The sequence below is a fragment of the Octodon degus genome, unplaced genomic scaffold (genome assembly GCF_000260255.1).
Source record: "Octodon degus isolate 3935 unplaced genomic scaffold, OctDeg1.0 scaffold00226, whole genome shotgun sequence".
Taxonomy (NCBI): domain Eukaryota; kingdom Metazoa; phylum Chordata; class Mammalia; order Rodentia; family Octodontidae; genus Octodon; species Octodon degus.
The window spans coordinates 1,256,553-1,274,008 of NW_004524802.1; the positions used below are offsets into that span (position 1 = coordinate 1,256,553).

General features: G+C 44.4%; 1 protein-coding gene across 4 annotated transcripts in view; it reads left to right on the plus strand.

Moving 5' to 3' along the window:
* Positions 1 to 17,456, plus strand: part of Ppp1r13b (protein phosphatase 1 regulatory subunit 13B) — a 104,641-nt gene that overhangs the window by 67,249 nt on the left and 19,936 nt on the right. For all 4 annotated transcript variants that reach the window (XM_023705688.1, XM_023705689.1, XM_012517885.2 and 1 more), the window contains exons 3-4: positions 248 to 367; positions 1,718 to 1,794. In XM_023705688.1, the coding sequence (XP_023561456.1) occupies positions 248 to 367; positions 1,718 to 1,794 (197 nt within the window). The remainder of the gene's footprint in view (positions 1 to 247; positions 368 to 1,717; positions 1,795 to 17,456) is intronic.

A 17,456-nucleotide genomic window follows, 5' to 3' on the forward strand; every position in this document is an offset into this window, starting at 1 on the left:
TTGTTGTTGTTCCTCGAATGCCTTCAGGGCACTTTTGGCCAGTGGGAGAGTTGTGAGGTTCAAACTCCAGCAACCTGAGGCTGACAGCTTTGGGGAAGCAGCCACTTAAAGGACTGAGCTAGGGCCAGGCCCCCTAGAGTGTATTTTAATATGTGCATATGTGTGTGTTTGTGTACATCAGTCTGTATTTTTTTTACTCTTGGCTGGAGTTGTGTTGTTTCTGGAGTAAAGTGTGATCTTTTCCTAGAGCGCCCCATACCCTTCGACCACATGATGTACGAGCACCTGCAGAAGTGGGGGCCTCGAAGGGAAGAAGTGAAGTTTTTTCTTCGACATGAGGATTCTCCAACTGAGAGCAGTGAGCAAGGTAGACAAATGCCTTCTTGTTTATAAATGATTACTATGCGAGCTAATTTAAGAAAAATTGGAAAATTACCAAAGTAACTGATTCACATGTTCTTTCCCCTTTGTTCACCAGTGGTGAGAAGAGAGTTGTTATTTGTGGTTCTTGGACTCTGTTCCTGTGGTTTGGGTTCTGGTCTGCTCTTCAGGCACCAGCCCTTGGCTTACTTCTCAGACAATATACTCAGACATATTAAAAGACTTGTTCTGTAAAGAGATTGTTTCTGATAAGTACTGAATGGGTCAAATGTCTATATTTTGTGGTAAATACAACCATAATGTTAAATGAAATAAATCACACACATATAAGTTTAAATAGCACAGTTTCTAGCTAGGTGTGGTACAGGCCTGCAATTCCAACGCTCGAGAGGCTAAGACAGGAGGATCGTTTGAGTTCAAGGCCAGCCTGAATGAAAGCAAGCAAGTAAACAAACAAGCAGCCCAGAGAAAGTATGTAGGAAGGAACATGGAGGGCAGACGAGATGCGAGGGAAAGAGCTGTGGGAGGTGGAGATGGCTCCTTCACATGGCAAAGAGGATGAGAAAGGCCACCATCGGGCAGAACAGCCCCACGGCCTCCACAAGGCCAGGCCCAAGAGCAGCATGGGAGAAGAGCTGTTGCTTCAGAGAAGGGCTCCTGGCATAAGCAGGGCGAGGCTTCCAAGCACAGTGCCATCCAAGCCTGAGCCAGCCACCCCAGCTGCGACAGCACCGCCCCAGCGAGCGAGGCTGTGGCTGCTGTGTCGATCAAGGTCCCTTGAAATGAAGCTGATCTGAAGCTGCAGCTTGGCACGAGTGCGGTCAGGGCACGTGGGGCTGCAGAGCTGCGGAGGCTCTCGCCTGCCTGTGTCTGAGCCTGTGCGGTGCTGCTCCGGATAGTGGTTGCTCAGCGTCTGGGAGGCGCTCCTGTCCAAGGTCAGGGTGGAGGTCGGTCTGGGGCAGGCAACGTTTTCAAGGGGTGAGAGGCCACGGCAGGAGAGCTGTTCCCAGAGCAGAGATGGCATAGAGTTGGTTTTATTTACTTCCTTGTTTATTTGAGATAGGGTCCCACTATGTAGTACAGGCCGCCTTTGAATACACGTATGTGGCCAAGGATGGCCTCAAACTTACAGTGATCCTCCTGGCTCAGTCTCCTGTGTCCTGGGATTCCAGGCATGTGCCGTCATGCCCACTGCATTTTGTAAACTGCATTAAGTCTTGAATTTTGTATCTTGGCATTTTACACTGTGTTCAATAAATGTTTGAGTGACAAAGTATGGAAGAATTGTCTTTTGTAATATGATTTTTAGTAAGTTTGGTCCTTTTATTTTTTTTAGGTGGCCGCCAAGCTCAAGAGCAAAGAACACAGAGAAATGTAATAAATGTACCTGGAGAAAAACGTACTGAAAATGGGGTAAGTCATGGCGAACTAAATGAATTTCCAAAATGGGGTAAGTCATGGCGAACTAAATTGGATTTTTAAAATTCTCTTTATAGGCTGGGGAGATAGCTTGGTGCTCTAAACGTCTGCCTGACAAACACAAGGAACTGGGTTTGATCCCAGTACCACATGCTGTGCCAGCCCAGAACCCTGAGTATGCTATGCCAGCCACCGAAACCAGGCATGATGGCGCATGCTTATAATCCCAGCACTGGGAGGCTGAGACAGGAAGATCACTATGAGTCTGAGCTGTATAGCGAGACCCTGTACCAAATACATAAATAAATAAAAGATTTTAAAAATAATAATAAACTTCCTTTTATAGGAACTGATGTGCTGTGGTGCCAGGGCTTTGTACATCATAGACAAGCTCTACCACTGGTTACATTTTCAGTCCTGGAAACTAAAGAGTTTTCGGTTATCATTTATTTTTAAAGAATTATTTTACGGGTAGAAGTTGACTTTCTACTGAGTGTTTCAAAACATTTTATGAAGTTATAAAAAGCAGCCCCTGAGTGCTGTTGCCAGTCCTCACTGGCTCGTGAGCAGATGGAGCCTCCATCTGTGAGGGCTGTCCGCCCGCCTGCCGCTCTGTCCTAGAGTGGGGACCTGAAGTCCCATCTTGGTTACGCTCTTCTCACTTGCCAAGTGTGGTGTCTTGTGAGCATCTGAGTAGCAGAGCAGCTCTGTGGCTCCTTTGCTGCTGTGTGGCAGAGCTGGCCAGCGGGCCAGACGCTGGTTATTGGTAAGGAAGAGGGCAAGGGCTTCCTTCAAGGCATGCTGATGTGCACTGAAAGAATGAATACACTGAATAGGGAAGCTTGCAACCTGGTCTTTTCTGGATTTTTTTTTTTTTGTATTTTAGGAAAGGGTGTACAGGGTATTCAGGGTCTCACTACTAGATCGGACTCGTAGTGATCTGCCTGTTTATAGCCTCCCAAGAGCGGGATTACAAGCACGCGCCACCACGCCCAGTCTCTCTGGAAATTTCAGTAATAACTTTTCAAAATAATTTTAAGACTAGATAATTATTTGGAGGGCTGGCCAAATAGCCCAGTGGATTAAAGCACCTGCAAAAAAAAAAAAAAATGTCATAGGACTCCTGTTACAGTTCTGTATATGGTTAGGTTTCTAAATTTTGGTATAAAAATATGTAATTGTTTATGCCTATTTTTTTAAATTATTTTTTTCTTCATATTCTGTAAGGACTTAAAGTCCAACATATCAATACTTGATGGAAAATACCTGTTCCACGTTATACCTAAGATGTTTGATATTTAGACAGATAGGGTAAATGAACTGCATATGTTGCAGGGTAATAGTAAGCTTCTCTTCTGGAGGGTTAACAACCTAAGTTAGCAGATCAAAAATGGGAGAAAAGGAAGGGCTGCAAGGTCAGCCAACACTTTGGCCCTAGCCTTTCAAGGTCAGTGAAGACTCGGGACATAGGAGAACCTGTACTGTAACATCATGTAACTCAGTTGTGTCCCAAATTTTCTGATCAAGGAGATTATGGAGCCACAGAGGAGTGTGATCAATGATGTATAGTGTGCCTGGGGAAAGTCACATGGAGAGAAAACATTCTCTCAGGCTTTTCACAGAGATCAAATTGGTCAAGCAATGGCCGTGACTCATCCTCATGGCTGACACTGACAGAGGATCTACAAAGTGCAGTACAAGGCTACAGGATAAATCCTGAGGGGACTTGACTGACCTTATCAGATGCAAAAGTTACATTTCTTTTTTTTTTTTTTTTAATTTTATTTATGTGTGGGGGGGGGGCAGCTCAGCCCACCAGGGGGTGGGGCTGGCTGGCGTGTGGTGCTGGGGAATTGAACCGTGGTCCCTGTGCTTTGCTCAGCTTGTTCTAAGTAGGTGCTTTAGACCACTGAGCCATCTCACCAGCCCCAGAAGTTACATTTCTTGTCATATAGATCTGACTTTGTCTTGGTCTTAACCATCCAGCAGTAAAGTATAAAAACAAGGTATATAAAATAAACCTATATTAATACAATGAGCTATAAAAGGCTCAAGTTGGGTCCGGGGAGATAGCTCAGTGGAGTAAGCACTTCCCCGGCAAGTGCAAGGGCCTGAGTTCAATCCCCGGTTCCGCAAAAAAAAGGCTCAAGTCAATAACTTCTGAGGATAACCCATTACTATTATGGACTGCTGGACAGTGTTGGATTGTTTTGCTGAATTCAAGTACCTGTAGTATTTAGATGCCAATAGAATACCCACCTCTGACAGGACTAAACAAAAAAAAAAGGGATACAAAGGAAGGACCATTTTGTATCTGTATATACAAAATAGGATAGATGTACAGCTACTTCCGCTTCATTCAATGAGAAGAAAGATTTGTACTAATAGTATTTGAACAGGATATCATGTCTGCTTCTTGTACTATGGATAACCACTAAGAAGATAACAATGTACAATGTATTAATTATTGAAACTATCCTATTAATCAGCAAAAAAAATAAAAATAAAATAAATAAATAAAAAGCTGGGGCCGGGGAGATGGCTCAGCAGAATAAGTGCTTCCCTGGCAAGTGCCAGGGCCTGAGTTCAATCTCTGGTTCCGCAAAAAAAAAAAAAAGCAGGCGCAGAGGCTGGGGGTTTGATCCCTGGGGCCTGCTGTGCTGGCCCCGCCCCTGGGGTGTGCTGAGATGGCAATTGAGACTTGCCTGTAATCCCAGCACTTAGGAGGCAGTAAACAGGAGAATCACTACGTGTCTGTGATGTAGTAGTGAGACCCTGAACACCCTGTAGACTCTTCCCTAAAATACGAGAGAGAGAGAGAGAGAGAGAGAGAGAGAGAGAGAGAGAGAGAGAGAGAGAATTAGTTGGCTTGTTTCTCTAGCTGTGCCATTAAGTAGGTGTATAGTTGTGTAGAGTTGAGAATAGTGCTTCCCAGCCCAGTGCTTAGCCCAGGAGGTGCTCATATACATAGGGAGTCTACAGGTCATGGCATCTAAGCTGTCTCACTTGCTACATTTGAGCAAGTACTGAATTGCGTGTGTGTGTGTATGTGTGTGTGTGTGTGGCCAGCTCAGCCTGCCCTGGGGGTGAGGCTGGCGCAGCATGTGGTGCTGGGGATTGAACCAGGGTCCCTGAGCTTGCCTGAGCTTGCCTGAGCAAGTGCTTTATACCGCTGAGCTATCTCGCCAGCCCCTCTATTGATTCTTTTGGTTTTTAAAATTTTTTTATATATTTAGTACAGGGCCTACAGGGTTTCACTAGTCAGATTGGACTCATAGTGATCCTCCTGTTTTCAGCCTCCCAAGCACTGGGATTACAAGCGTGCGCCACCACACCTGATCTCTGCCAGTCTCAATCATGTCTCAGAGCATGCCAGAGGTGGGGCTGGCATGGCATCTTGGTCCTTGCGCCTGCCTAAGCGGCACTTTAATCCACTGAGCTATCTGGTCAGCCCTTGATTCTTTTATTGACCACTGTGTGACTCTAAATGATGTACAGATTGAAGACTCCTTTTCCAAAATGCTTGGAACCAAAAGCATTTCAGATTTTGGAACATTTTCAGACTTTATTGGTTGAGCACTACCAATCCAAAAATCAAGTCAGTACTTACAAAGTTGTGTTTGGATTTGGGAGATTTAACCTGCCTTAAGTCTCTGTTTCTTGTACTGTCCGGTTTGCTCAGAATCTCTAGATGTCCCTCTTTGTAATGTAAGGATATTGATCCCTCACCTGTTTCTCCATCTTCCTACTTTCCATCTTTTCTACTTGTAGCAGACTTGTATATTGTGAAGGTTGACAATATTTATATGCTATTATCTTAACTATAACCAAGCCTTTTATACCTTGTCTATAGATTTTTACTTAGTAGTTGTTTTAGATGTTGCAGTTATCCACTGCAGAGCCATGTAGTGTACCTGATTATATTTTCTTCTCTTTGGTTTCAGTATCATCATCTTTCTGCCATTCAGAAATATTCCTGAAGTCAAGATTATAAATTATTTTCCTTTATATCCCATTTTCTAAAGATCATTGCACAAATCAGTATCTCATTCCTGCCACCTAAAATACTTGTTCCACTGCAAGTCTGGAGCCCACTAGGGTAGATGGTAGGCTTATCTGCTTCAGGAAGTCTTAAGGTGGGGACACTGTGGAGCCTGGGGTTCAGGGAGGTGTCTGGGATGCCTCCATGCGACTGTGCTGCCTGCCAGCTTTGGCACCTCCAGGTGGCAGGTACACGTAAGAGTAAACTTTCAGAACTTACTTGTCCAGAAGAACTTGGAAGTCCCTTTAAGGTCAGAGATCCAGCATAATGATCTGGGACAGTGACAGAAAGTCTGTTGGCAGGGGCCAGGGTGCGTTGGCCTGGGCTTGTGTTCTTACGCTGTGTGGCGGCCGCACAAGGAGAGGCTCCCACAGTGTCTTCTACGAGAGGCTGATTTTGATGGGTGGGCTGTGATCTTTTCTTTGTTAAGGTTCTTTCTTTCTTTCTCTTTTTTTTTTTTTTTCTTGTTGTTGTTAAGGTTGTTTCTTGTCGTCCTAAAAATGAGGTGTACATTTTAAGAACAACAAAACTAAAACCTAAAATCAAAGTTAAAAATGTGTTCGTAGCCCTTAAGCGAGCTTGTAATTACAGGTACAGGGTCTAGGCCAGAGGCATAACTTGTGCTGAAAGCATACCATCAAAGATGCTGCAGTCCCTTATGGCATGCACGCCTACCTTTTAAGCCTAGCGGTGTGTTACCACATAAAGCACTTTATTATCTGCAGAGCACGTTTACATGCATTGTAAGTTATTAAAATGGTAAAAACGTTTTTCTCCTCGTAGGTTTTTGTTTATATCTTGCATATGAAATAATGGCACACTAAGCCTGCTGCATTTTGGGTTGAGACAGCTAAGAAAAGATCAAGCAGCAGCTGTGAGGAGGGAGGTGTGTGGGTGGGAGGAGAGGGGCAGGGCATGAGTCATGTGAGTCGTGCTCATCAGTAGCTGCTGAGGCAAGAAGCCAGGGAAGTTCTGCTCTCCGAACATTGCAGGTCAGCCACCAAGCTGACCTATGGGCAGCTTAACTCTGTGTATAAGGCGCATTCATTTGTTCTGGTTCTGTGTTCCCAGGACCACCCCAGGCTCTGTGACTTGCTAAGCATATGCACAGGTTGGAGCACACAGTCTGGTCAGCAAGGGGGAAAGGAAAGGCACACTTGGCTAAAATGTCCTGGAAGCATTTGTTCTTTTCTGTTTTTTAGACAGGGTCTCACTATATAGTTCAGGCTGACATTGAACTCACTAGGTTGCCCAGAATGGCCTCAAAGTTGTGTCAATCCTCCTGCCTCAGCCTCCAGAGTGCTGGGAGTACAGGCATGTAGCATCACACCCAGCACTGTCTTGTTTTCTTAGGGTTAAAGTTTCAATGAATCTGCCTTGCATGTGTTAAGCATGCACTTTATCACTGAGCTACACTTTCTGCCCTTAATTGGGCTTAATTGAGCTTTTACTAATTAATGAGACTTAGTAATTATAATAGTTGGAATTAAAAGTATGGTAGTCCTAGAATATAATGAAACATTAGAAAAACAAAAGGCTTGGGCTGGGGAGATGGCTCAGTGGAATAAGTTCTTCCCTGGCAAGCGCAAGGGCCTGAGTTCAATCCCCAGTACTGAAAAAAAAAAGGCTCAATTTTACTGGACAACAAAAAATCCCTCCAAAAGAACAACAACAAAAAAACAAACATAAATTTTACTGAACATTTTATGTGATTTAAAAATACAAGCATATGGGACCAGCGAGATACCTCAGTGGACTAAAATGTCTGCTAAGGCAAGTGCAGGGAGCATGGTTCGATCCCTGGTACCACATGTCATGCCAGCCCCTCCCCTAGGATGGTCTGAGCTGGCCACAGAGTCCAGGCGTAGTGTTGTACACCTAGAATCCCAGCACTGGGGAGGCTGAAAGCAGGAAGATCACTTTGAGTCCAAGCTGTGTAGTGAGACATACTGGGGCCGGGGAGATGGCTCAGTAGAATAAGCGCTTCCCTGGCAAGCGCAAGGGCCTGAGTTCAATTCCTGGTTCGGCAAAAAAAAAAAAAAAAAAAAAAAAAAAAAAAAAATCATGTATATAATATATATGTGCATGGTCACACAGTTGCTATAATCCCAGCACTCTGGGAGGCTGAATGAAGAAAGAGGGTCACTGTGAGTTCAAGGCCAGCCTGGACTACCCAGTGAAATCCTATAAATATGCTGACAATAACATGCAATATAAAAACCATTGTTGAATTCCTATTGTATTGTTCAGTGAAATTCTGTATCATTTCTAATGATTTTTTTATTTTTAATTTTTTATTTTTTTGGCAGAACCGGGGATTGAACTCAGGCCCCTGCACTTGCTAGGGAAGCGCTTATTCCACTGAGCCATCTTCCCGGCCCCTCTAATGATTTCTTTAGTATTTTTTATTCTCTTTTTAAAAATTGAAAAGGAATATTATGAGCAAAAAGTAAAAGATAAAGATAAAAATAAAGATTAAATATATTGTATTGTTTTTCTGGTGTGAGAAACTTAAAGTATATATAAGGACTAAAATGTATACTAGATATTATGAAATAGGAAGAAAATACTCAAGTGGAAAAGGGGACCTGGGGGCAGCAGGAGGAAAGTAAGGAGGGAAAAAGAAAAAAAAAAAAATGACTATAGGAGGACAAAATGGAAACAGAGCTTTTGGGAATAGAGTAGGCTCGAGGAGTTGAAGGGAGGAGAATGGAAAAAAAGAGTTGAGCTATACCACCTGCAGGTGCAAATTTGTTATGATGGGTGGATTATTATACACATCTAAAATGTACCAATAAATTAGACTCTCCTAATTTAATCCTGTAAAATAAGTATTCTTGTTTCCAGTAAGCCAACATGTAAGCCAGCAGAGATGCCTGGCTTAACTCAGGAGGAGGGTTTCTTTGTGGAGACTGTTTGAAAATACAGTGCTCAAGGATATGGTGATGCCAACACAGAAACCTCCCAGTTATCTATAAATTGCAATTTAGAAAACTGTGTCATTTCTTGAAATGACAGCATAAACCCAAGAAGTTAGCAGCTACAGAATGATCTCTAGTTGTATAAATCTTTAAAAGAAACATTTGTTTATATGAGAACATTATTTCTATCCAAGAAAAAAAAATTCTTTGAGATCCATCCCAAGCAAAGTGGCCAGAACCCAGACTCTGAAATCACTTCATTTGCCCTGATAGTTACTTTCCACCTGCGTGAACAGCAGTGTACAGCAAGGGGCAAGGATGGAGCTGGGCTCCTCCAGCCTCCTGTGCAGTGAGGTACGCAGTGGCTGCAGGCCGCAGCCACTGTCCCTTGGTCAGGAAGATGGTCTCCATTGTCTTTTCTCATGATCTTCCAAAAGAGTTCAATTTATTTGTTATTTTATTCTTGCATCATGTTATCTTTGTTTTCCATTTTTCAAGGGTGTAGGGGAACCTTTTCTGTTGAGTGGAACTGCATGAAATTATTGATGTTTGAACACTTTTTGATCCACAGATGCAGCATCTTCATATGATGAAGCTAGTACATGCCCTGGTGTCTGGCAGTGTTTTTCCTTTGACAGCAGTGCCTTTGCTTAGAAGCAGTCTCAGATACCTAAGGTGCAGTCTGGCGAAGAAAACAGTTCAAAGGCAGGGCCTCCCCTCCTCCCGGCAGTTGTCCTGCTGCAGCTGCTGGCCCACCCTGTAAGCTGGGACATCCAAACACCAGCTCTCCAGAGCCGCAGCCCTCTGACCTGCCAAGTAAGCTTGGGAGCCTCCTGCCAAGGAACGTTTGTAAGCTTCAGCTCAGCACTGTAAATTGAGGTGTATGGAAATGTCTGACATGTTAAGTCTGTGTTCATAGTTCACGTAGAAACACTGAGTTCTTCCCATCTCTGAAAGTGGATAAACATCCTGAATATCAGAACAATTGTGAGGGGTTCCTCAGAATCAGGAAAGACTTCAGGAAGCAGATGGCATGGCCGTGTCTGGGTAGTGGGAAGTGGGGGAAGGGCACTGTATAGGGACGGCAAAAAGCTCCAGAATGAAATGTGGATGTGGGAAGACGGCTCTGAGGTGCAGAGGCAAGCTCAGATGGGACGGGCGTGCAGAATCAGGAGCATCTGGAATGACCTAGTTGCCAGTGTTCGGTTTCTGACAAAATCCACTGGTATCTTCTGTCAGCTGAGTGCCAAGGAAGTGTGTTAGGCTTTGAGGAGAAAAGTGCCATTTGTAGCTAAAATTTCTATTGGCTATACTGAAACCTAGCTGTCTTGAGGATTTGTATGTTCCTTCACCTCTAGATTGCTGCTTGAAATAAATCTGAACTCCTGCAAGTGAGAATAAGAGAATGATAGAATTAAAATCTATAGAGTCGTAAGATTTTACAGTAACTGGCCAAAGTGGTTTTTCAGTGTCTGCAGATTCTTGGACACACGTCCCTTCAAACATAGAGTCAGTTCCCCTCCTGCCTCTTGGTGATTTGCTTTTCCTTCAAAGGTGGGTTTATAGAAAGGCTCTCTTCCCTGGACTCTTTTGGGTTCCTCACTGTCCTGAGGCCACTTACCAGGTCTGTGCGGAGGCTGTGTGGGCAGGAACTGCAACTCCCGCCAGGAGCCAGTGCCCACGTGGGGGCCACAGGATTGAGCCATCTTAGGTCAGATCCGGGAACCGCAGGTGATCGGTTAAGTGGCTGCAGCACAGCTGCCATTTGACTTAGCCTTAAGAGAAACCACGAGCTAAAATCCACCGGCCAGGCTGCCTCTGAATCTTTTACCGAGTGAACTAAGCAATAAGGAGTGCTTGTCTTTGTGTAAGCTGTTCACATTTAGGAGTGACCTGCTTCTCAGCAGCAGTAACTAATACACAGCCCATGGAATGAAGATGCTTATCCTCCAGTCCTCTTCACAGGGATGAAAGCATAACCAAATGAAGACAAGAAGTGCAGTGTGGTGATGGGTGCCTAGATAGTCTAGCTCCTCAGGAGGCTGAGGCAGGAGGGTCACTTGGGTCCAGGCATTTGGGACCAGCCTGGAGATCATAGCAAGATGATATCTAAAAAAATTTAAAAATAGACTGTTCTTGAATAAATAATCCTTACAAATATGAAATAAAAAATGAACAATGAAAACATTTAAAAACAACATATGAATCCATTTGGCACCTGAAGTCTCATGTAATGCAGGTCTGCTGCCCTGCCAAGGAGAAGGGGAATGCTGCACCATGAGCATGGCTGTAGGGCGCGTGAGCAGGAGAAGGAGCCTTCCGAGCCCTCCCCCTGTGTGCGCAGCACAGAGGCAGCTGGGGGCCAGACGCCGCCCTCCTGGTCACGTGGCTGGGGCCGCACAGCAGAAGCTCGCTGCTGTGTTGGTGCAAGTATGGCCACAGTATCAACCTGTGCTGTCCTCTGTGGGTATGGACAGTGGAGTAAACTGGTGTTTATTTGCCTGAAGTTGTATTATCAAAAATATCACCTTTGTACAGCTCTTATGTAGTGTGTTTTGAGTAGGTTATTATAACCCCCAAAAATTTGAAAAATAGTTCTGTTTTTTTCCAGAACTGCAGTAGTAATTGTCACCTGAGCTGAACTGGACCAGGTCTGTCTATAATAAGACCACTCCTCTTCCCCTAAGTGAAATTACAGTCTTTGATAGAGCTGTTACTTTTTGGCAAATGTTTCAGTTGTTCATTAAATAGTATAACTAGTCTTTGTGATAATTTGGAAAGACCGAAAACAACACTATCACTAGTGGCATGGGATGGAAGGTGTGTGTTTATAATCTATAGTTGTTGACAATGGCCTATTTTGAGAAACTTGACTATGTCTTTCATACCTGGATTATTGTACATCAGTTTAAAAATCATATTTAAAACACTGACTGGGGAGATTAAAAAAAAAAAAAAAAGCATTTGACTTCAGCTATGTTCCAGACTGACCTGTGATCAAAAGCTTCAACTGCAGTTACCAAGTGAGTTGTAATTGTTTTTGCTGTCCGTAAAAGTCTAGCTCTGACAGCCTATTTTTCAAACACTATTTTGGTACCTCTCCAAGTCATGACTCACATACATAATTAGCAAAGATTTCACATGGAAAATAAGCCTCCTTTTTCATGCCAGCTTTTGGCAAGTCATGGGCTGGCCTACTTCTGAGTCTCATCCCAGGACAGCTACTTATCATGGAACCATTTATTTACATGGAATCCTCTCCTGGTCAAGAGGTTGTCATTTCATTTTCGAAGCGGGTGATTGAGAGAACGTGAGCACAGGCTGGCAGGTGTGGGGAGAAGTCCTGACCCCGACTCCATGCTGGATGGGAACAGCACTTACTCTTTGGAACAGCTCGCAGCACTGCAGGTTAAACATTTGTGCACTGTGCCCCAGCCAGTTCACCCTGGAGGTTGGTTACCTCAGAGAAACAAAACCGTGGCCACACCAACGCTCACAGCAGCTTTATTTCTCTTAGTCTCAAAGTGGAAATGATCCCATGACCCATCTGTGGAGGAATGGGGAGTGAGATGTGGTACTGTACATCCAACAGAATACTACAGTGCTCCAGAGTACAAAGGAATAAGTGACATATGTGCAGCAGTGTGAGTACCTAGGAAAAAGAGTGGATGAGAGGAGCCAAATGTAAAGACCCACTGGGTAGCCTACTTCTGTTTCACTTTGTTAGCTCCTCACCAATGGAACACCTTTGTGGTTTTGTGTCTGTAGTAGACTAGGATATGTGCTTATCTTTTCCTTTAATCTCATTAGACTTAAATTTAGGGCTGCAAAAATTAGAAAGTCCTATTTCATTTTTGTTTGTTGGGGGAATTCCAAGCTGGTGTCTAGTGCATTTTCTGTAAAATCACGAAGGACATGTACAGAGGCTGTGTCCCCCAGAGGCTTGGGAGGGCATAAGAAACACCTTTCTGCCCACAGTGCCAATGGCACCTGAACTTGGAGAGGCCCTGTGAAGGGGCTGCTCTCTCAGCTGCCCATCCACCTTTCCGGTGGGCACCCCCTGAGCAATGTGTCTGTGCTGGAGTTTGGAGACGTGCACAGCCTCGCTGCTGCCTGGGGAAGGCGATACTTTTTTTGTAGCCAAAATACAAGTGAGCCAGCTTCCTGGTGCTCACAGCTGAATCTGATGGGGGATTCAGTTGCTTCCTGGGTGAGGGGGTTCTCATCCCCTTCGTTAAATTAAGGGGCAGTCATGGAAGGTAGCGGAAAAATGTTTTATTGTGTATTGCCTGTGGCACCTAGGACTGTCTGTGTCATAGGGAAGGTAAATGGATTGTCACAATGCCACAGTGTTGTACATGTGTAGTCCCAGAGCGTTGCTGTTTCTCGACACCTTTTCTTAGCCTCTCAGAGTGGAGAGTCAGCCTCAGTCCTTCTCTGACATCGATGTCTTTGTTTTTAAGTACCATGGCTTGATCTCAGGGCCACTCATTAAGCTACGTGCTCAACTCTTTAAACAATTTCTAAAGTGCCGGCCAAATAGCTCAGTGGATTAAAACACCTGCTTAGGCAGACACGGGTTCAATCCCTGGGGCACCTGTAATCCTAGCTCTTTGGGAGGCTGAACACAGGAGGATCACTATGAGTCCAGTCTACACAGTGAGACCCTGTAGAGCCTTACTTAAAAAAAAAAAATACACAAAAAATTTCTAATTTTCAGACAGTCTCACTAAGTTGCTCAGATGGGCTCAAGCTTGTAACCCTCTTGCCTTGGCTTCCCAGTGTGCTGGGACTACTAGTGTGTGCCACTGTGTCTAGCAGCTGCGGTCTGGAGCACATCGTTTGACTTTTTATTTGATGAACTTCCACTAGACGATGGGAGCCGAGGGCCCTGCTCAGTGGGAGGTCACAGGACTAGAGCAGGCTGTGCTTATGAGGTTGCAGAAGGCCTGGAGGGCATTAGGCATAGATTCTTCAGAGACGGACAGGGTGAATGAAGTTGGACTTTGGATCTGGAAAGAAGCCATCCCCAGTGGAGTGTGGCAGGGAGCTGGCGGGGCTGCTGAAAGCATTGAGTCACTCAGAGATGTAGGCCAGGCCACCTGTTGCCGTGCGGCTCACAGCCCTGTGGACCATCCTGCCATGAGCTGGCTCCAGGCACAAGTGTCCACATGAGTGACGGCTGTCAGCAAATCATGCAGAGCATAACCACTCTCCAGAATCCAAAATCAGGCAGTGAGCAGCACCAGGGACAACCCGGTTGCTGGGTGCAGGCAGGAGGGGCCTCCAGCAAGGTGACTACCCAGCAAGGGGCCCTGAAAGGCTAACGGGGACCAGTGGGGTCTCCTCAGAGTGACGCAGTGAAAAGAAATACGGATTCTGTAACCAATTTGTGTAAATCACAAGCCCAAACTGGAGATTTAAAATGGTAAGTGGAGAAGAATATACCTGCAATACAGGGGATGGGGCCACTGTAAAGGGTGGCATTTGCAGTGAAGCCTTTTGTTTTCTGCAATAACTGAAAAAGTTCTTCATTTTGCTATATTTTTACGTTGTACAGGTAAGGGAATATATATACTAAAATATAAGGTATTTCATATTTGTTAACTTAGAAGGTTATGTTGGCTTGTGTTTTTATAACTCATTTAAATACATTTACCTTTTTTTTTTTACATTTACCTTTTAAAAAAATACAAATAAATTACACAAAATGAATTATTTGCTTTGAAATAAGCTATGATCTGTATGTGCGATTTACCAGGGATATGCTTAATTGCACAGGACCTGCTTAGCAGGTGTGAGGTCCTGAGTTCAATTCCTGGTGTCTAAGTAAATAAATATAAGGGTATCAGATTTTTCTGTAAGATTTATTTAATAAAATTATGTTACTGTTTATTAGTGTACATATAGCACTTTCATTGTTTGTGACAGGGCGTGTAGTAATTTTGTGGTTTGAAAAACACATGTACCATGTAAAAAGAGAATATAAATGAATAGTAACAACATCTGTTTTGGTTTAATCAGATATAAATATTTTTATATAAATAGCAGAGGATGGATGAAAGAGTGCAATTTCTCTTTTGTCTTCTTTCAGTGTTATTCTAAGCTTAGGGGGCAAAGAGTCCAGAAAGTTTGGGGTTTTTTCTTAAAGTTATAAAATTATTGAATTAATAAAAATTTGATGATTTGTTGAATGAATGTTATTTTTTTTTCTAGTCAAAATGTGTTTAAGAAGTAAAAATTCTGAAAGTTTTCATACTTTTGGTGTCATCTTTTCTACACTCCAAACTCAGCTTTCACTTGGTCTGAAATACCATCTTGGAGGCGGGGATTGCGTCCAGTGGAAAGTGTGCTCAGGCGTGCTGACTCGGAAGCTGATTGTGGCAAAAGAAAGTCTTCAGCCTTACTTCAGTCTCGGCATTGCCAGGCTGACGGTCCCAGACAACCTGAAGTCAGGAACTGCCTGGACACATCCTGTCCTAGGCCACTCTCACCTCTGTGCTGGAGGAAGGATAATAAATTGATGACGGCTATTTTAAAAAGAGGAAAGAAAAGGAAAGGAAGAGCTTTGCTGTAGTGACTAGGAAATAGTGAGGACCCTTTATTATGAGTTTTGAAGTAGAAATAGTCGTGTAGCCATTTGGAGTGATCTGACAGATTTTTGGTGGGACATGAACACATGTCTTTTCAAGTGGAAATCTCTGTAACTCATTGAAAGATCTGGGCTTTTGTTTGGCTTTGTGGGGATTCACCAAGACCCTGTTTGTGCAAGGCAAACGCTGTCACTGAGTGAGTTACAACTCAGTATCAAGCTTTAGAAAAAGGCTTGCTCCACATTGCTTCTTTGGGAGTTGTAGACAAACATAATTTATTCCATATAAAACTGTTGAATGAAGGGGCCAAGGAGATGGCTCAGTGGAATAAGCGCTTCCCTGGCAAGCGCAGGGGCCTGAGTTCAATCCCCAGTTCTGCCTAAATAAACAAACAAACAAACTGTTGAATGAGAATACTATAAAAGTTTGGACATAGGGCTGGGGAGGTATCTTGGTGGTCTAAGTGTCTGCCTGGCAAGCGCAAGGACCCGGGTTCTATCCCTAATACTGCATTCCATGCTGGCCCTGCACTGTGCTGGCTCCTGAACTAGGCATGATGGTGCACACCTGTAATTCCAGCCCTGGGGAGGCTGAGACAGGAGGAGCATTACAAGCTCAAGCTGTGTAGCAAGACCCTGTACCAAATACATAAATAACTTTAAAAAAAAAAATTTGAACATAAAGCAGAGTAACAAGGACTAGAACTGTTAAAAATTGTGAGGATAAAAAATCATAGAAGATTAAAGGGTCCTGAGTACCTGTGAGCTTCGGAGTAGGAAGTGGGGGTCCAAGGGGGGACTTTATGGCTTCTGAGGCCAAAAGTAAAGGGTTTGGAGAAGACTGAACACGTCCTTGCTGCTGTGTGGCATTTCCTTCTCCCTCTTCCCCATGACTCCTTGCCAGGCGCGGCTCGCAGCCCCACCATGTGGCAGTGGAAGCAACATGGGTGTAGGGGCTTGGTGCCTAGTGTGCCATGTGAGGGTTCCAGAACACATCTGTCCCTGCTCAGCCTCACGCTTGCGACCCGCCCTCTGCTGCCTTGCTGGTCTGTGGCACGCGGAGTCATGGCCCCTGTCTCAGGCCATCAGTGTAAGTGGTTGTGCCTACAGTGTGCGGTTCGGGGCACTGCTAGGGAGGAGGGCGCGTGGCTAGTTGCTACTCCTTGAGGTGTTCTGCTTTATATTCATTTCACACGTGTGATTTGCTGTCAGATGATCTATTAGTTCCTCCTATAGGCCATACCTAAGGTGCTTTTTGTTTTTTGTATTTTAGGAAGGGTCTATAGGGTGTTCAGGATCTCACTACTAGATCAGATTCTTAGTGATCCACCTGTTTACAGCCTCCCAAGAGCTGGGATTACAGGCGTGCGCCACCATGCCCAGTCTCAATTGCCGTCTCAGTGGGCCCTGGGGGCATGGCCAGCACAGCAGGCCCTGGGATCGAACCCCCGCTCCTGTGCCTGCTTGCAGGCACTTTAATCCTCTAAGCTATTTGGCCAGCCCTGAAATATTTGCATTTTAAAATCTATTTCACTTTCTCACGAGTAGATGACAATAAGATGATACTGTCCTACATATTTACTTTCTTGGTTGTGTGTCCTTAAGCATTTGACAGCTCCATTTGCTCTAGCATAAACCCCTGCTCCAAACAGAAGAATGTCTCCTAAGATTCACATTTGTAAAGTTTTGCGTAATGGTGAGCCTCTTATTAAATACATCATCTGATGTTTATGTATCAGGAATGTTTATGCATTAGAAAACGTTATTTTGGGGCCAGACTATAGTGCCTGCTTAGGCAAGCGCAGGAACTACGGTTTGATCCCTGGCATCACATGCTGCGCCAGCCCCCCCCCATAGGCTGAGCTGGCCAGAGTCTGGGCATAGTGGCACACACCTGTAATCCCAGCGCTGAGGAGGCTGAAAGCAGGAGGATCACCAGAGTCCAAGCTGCGTAGTGAGACCCTGCAACAAATACATTTTTAAAAAAAGAATAAAAGAAAATGTTATTTTTGGGGCTGGTGAGATGGCTCAGCGGTCTAAAGCACCTACTTAGAACAAGCTTAGCAAAGCACAGGGACCGCGGTTCGATCCCCCAGCACCA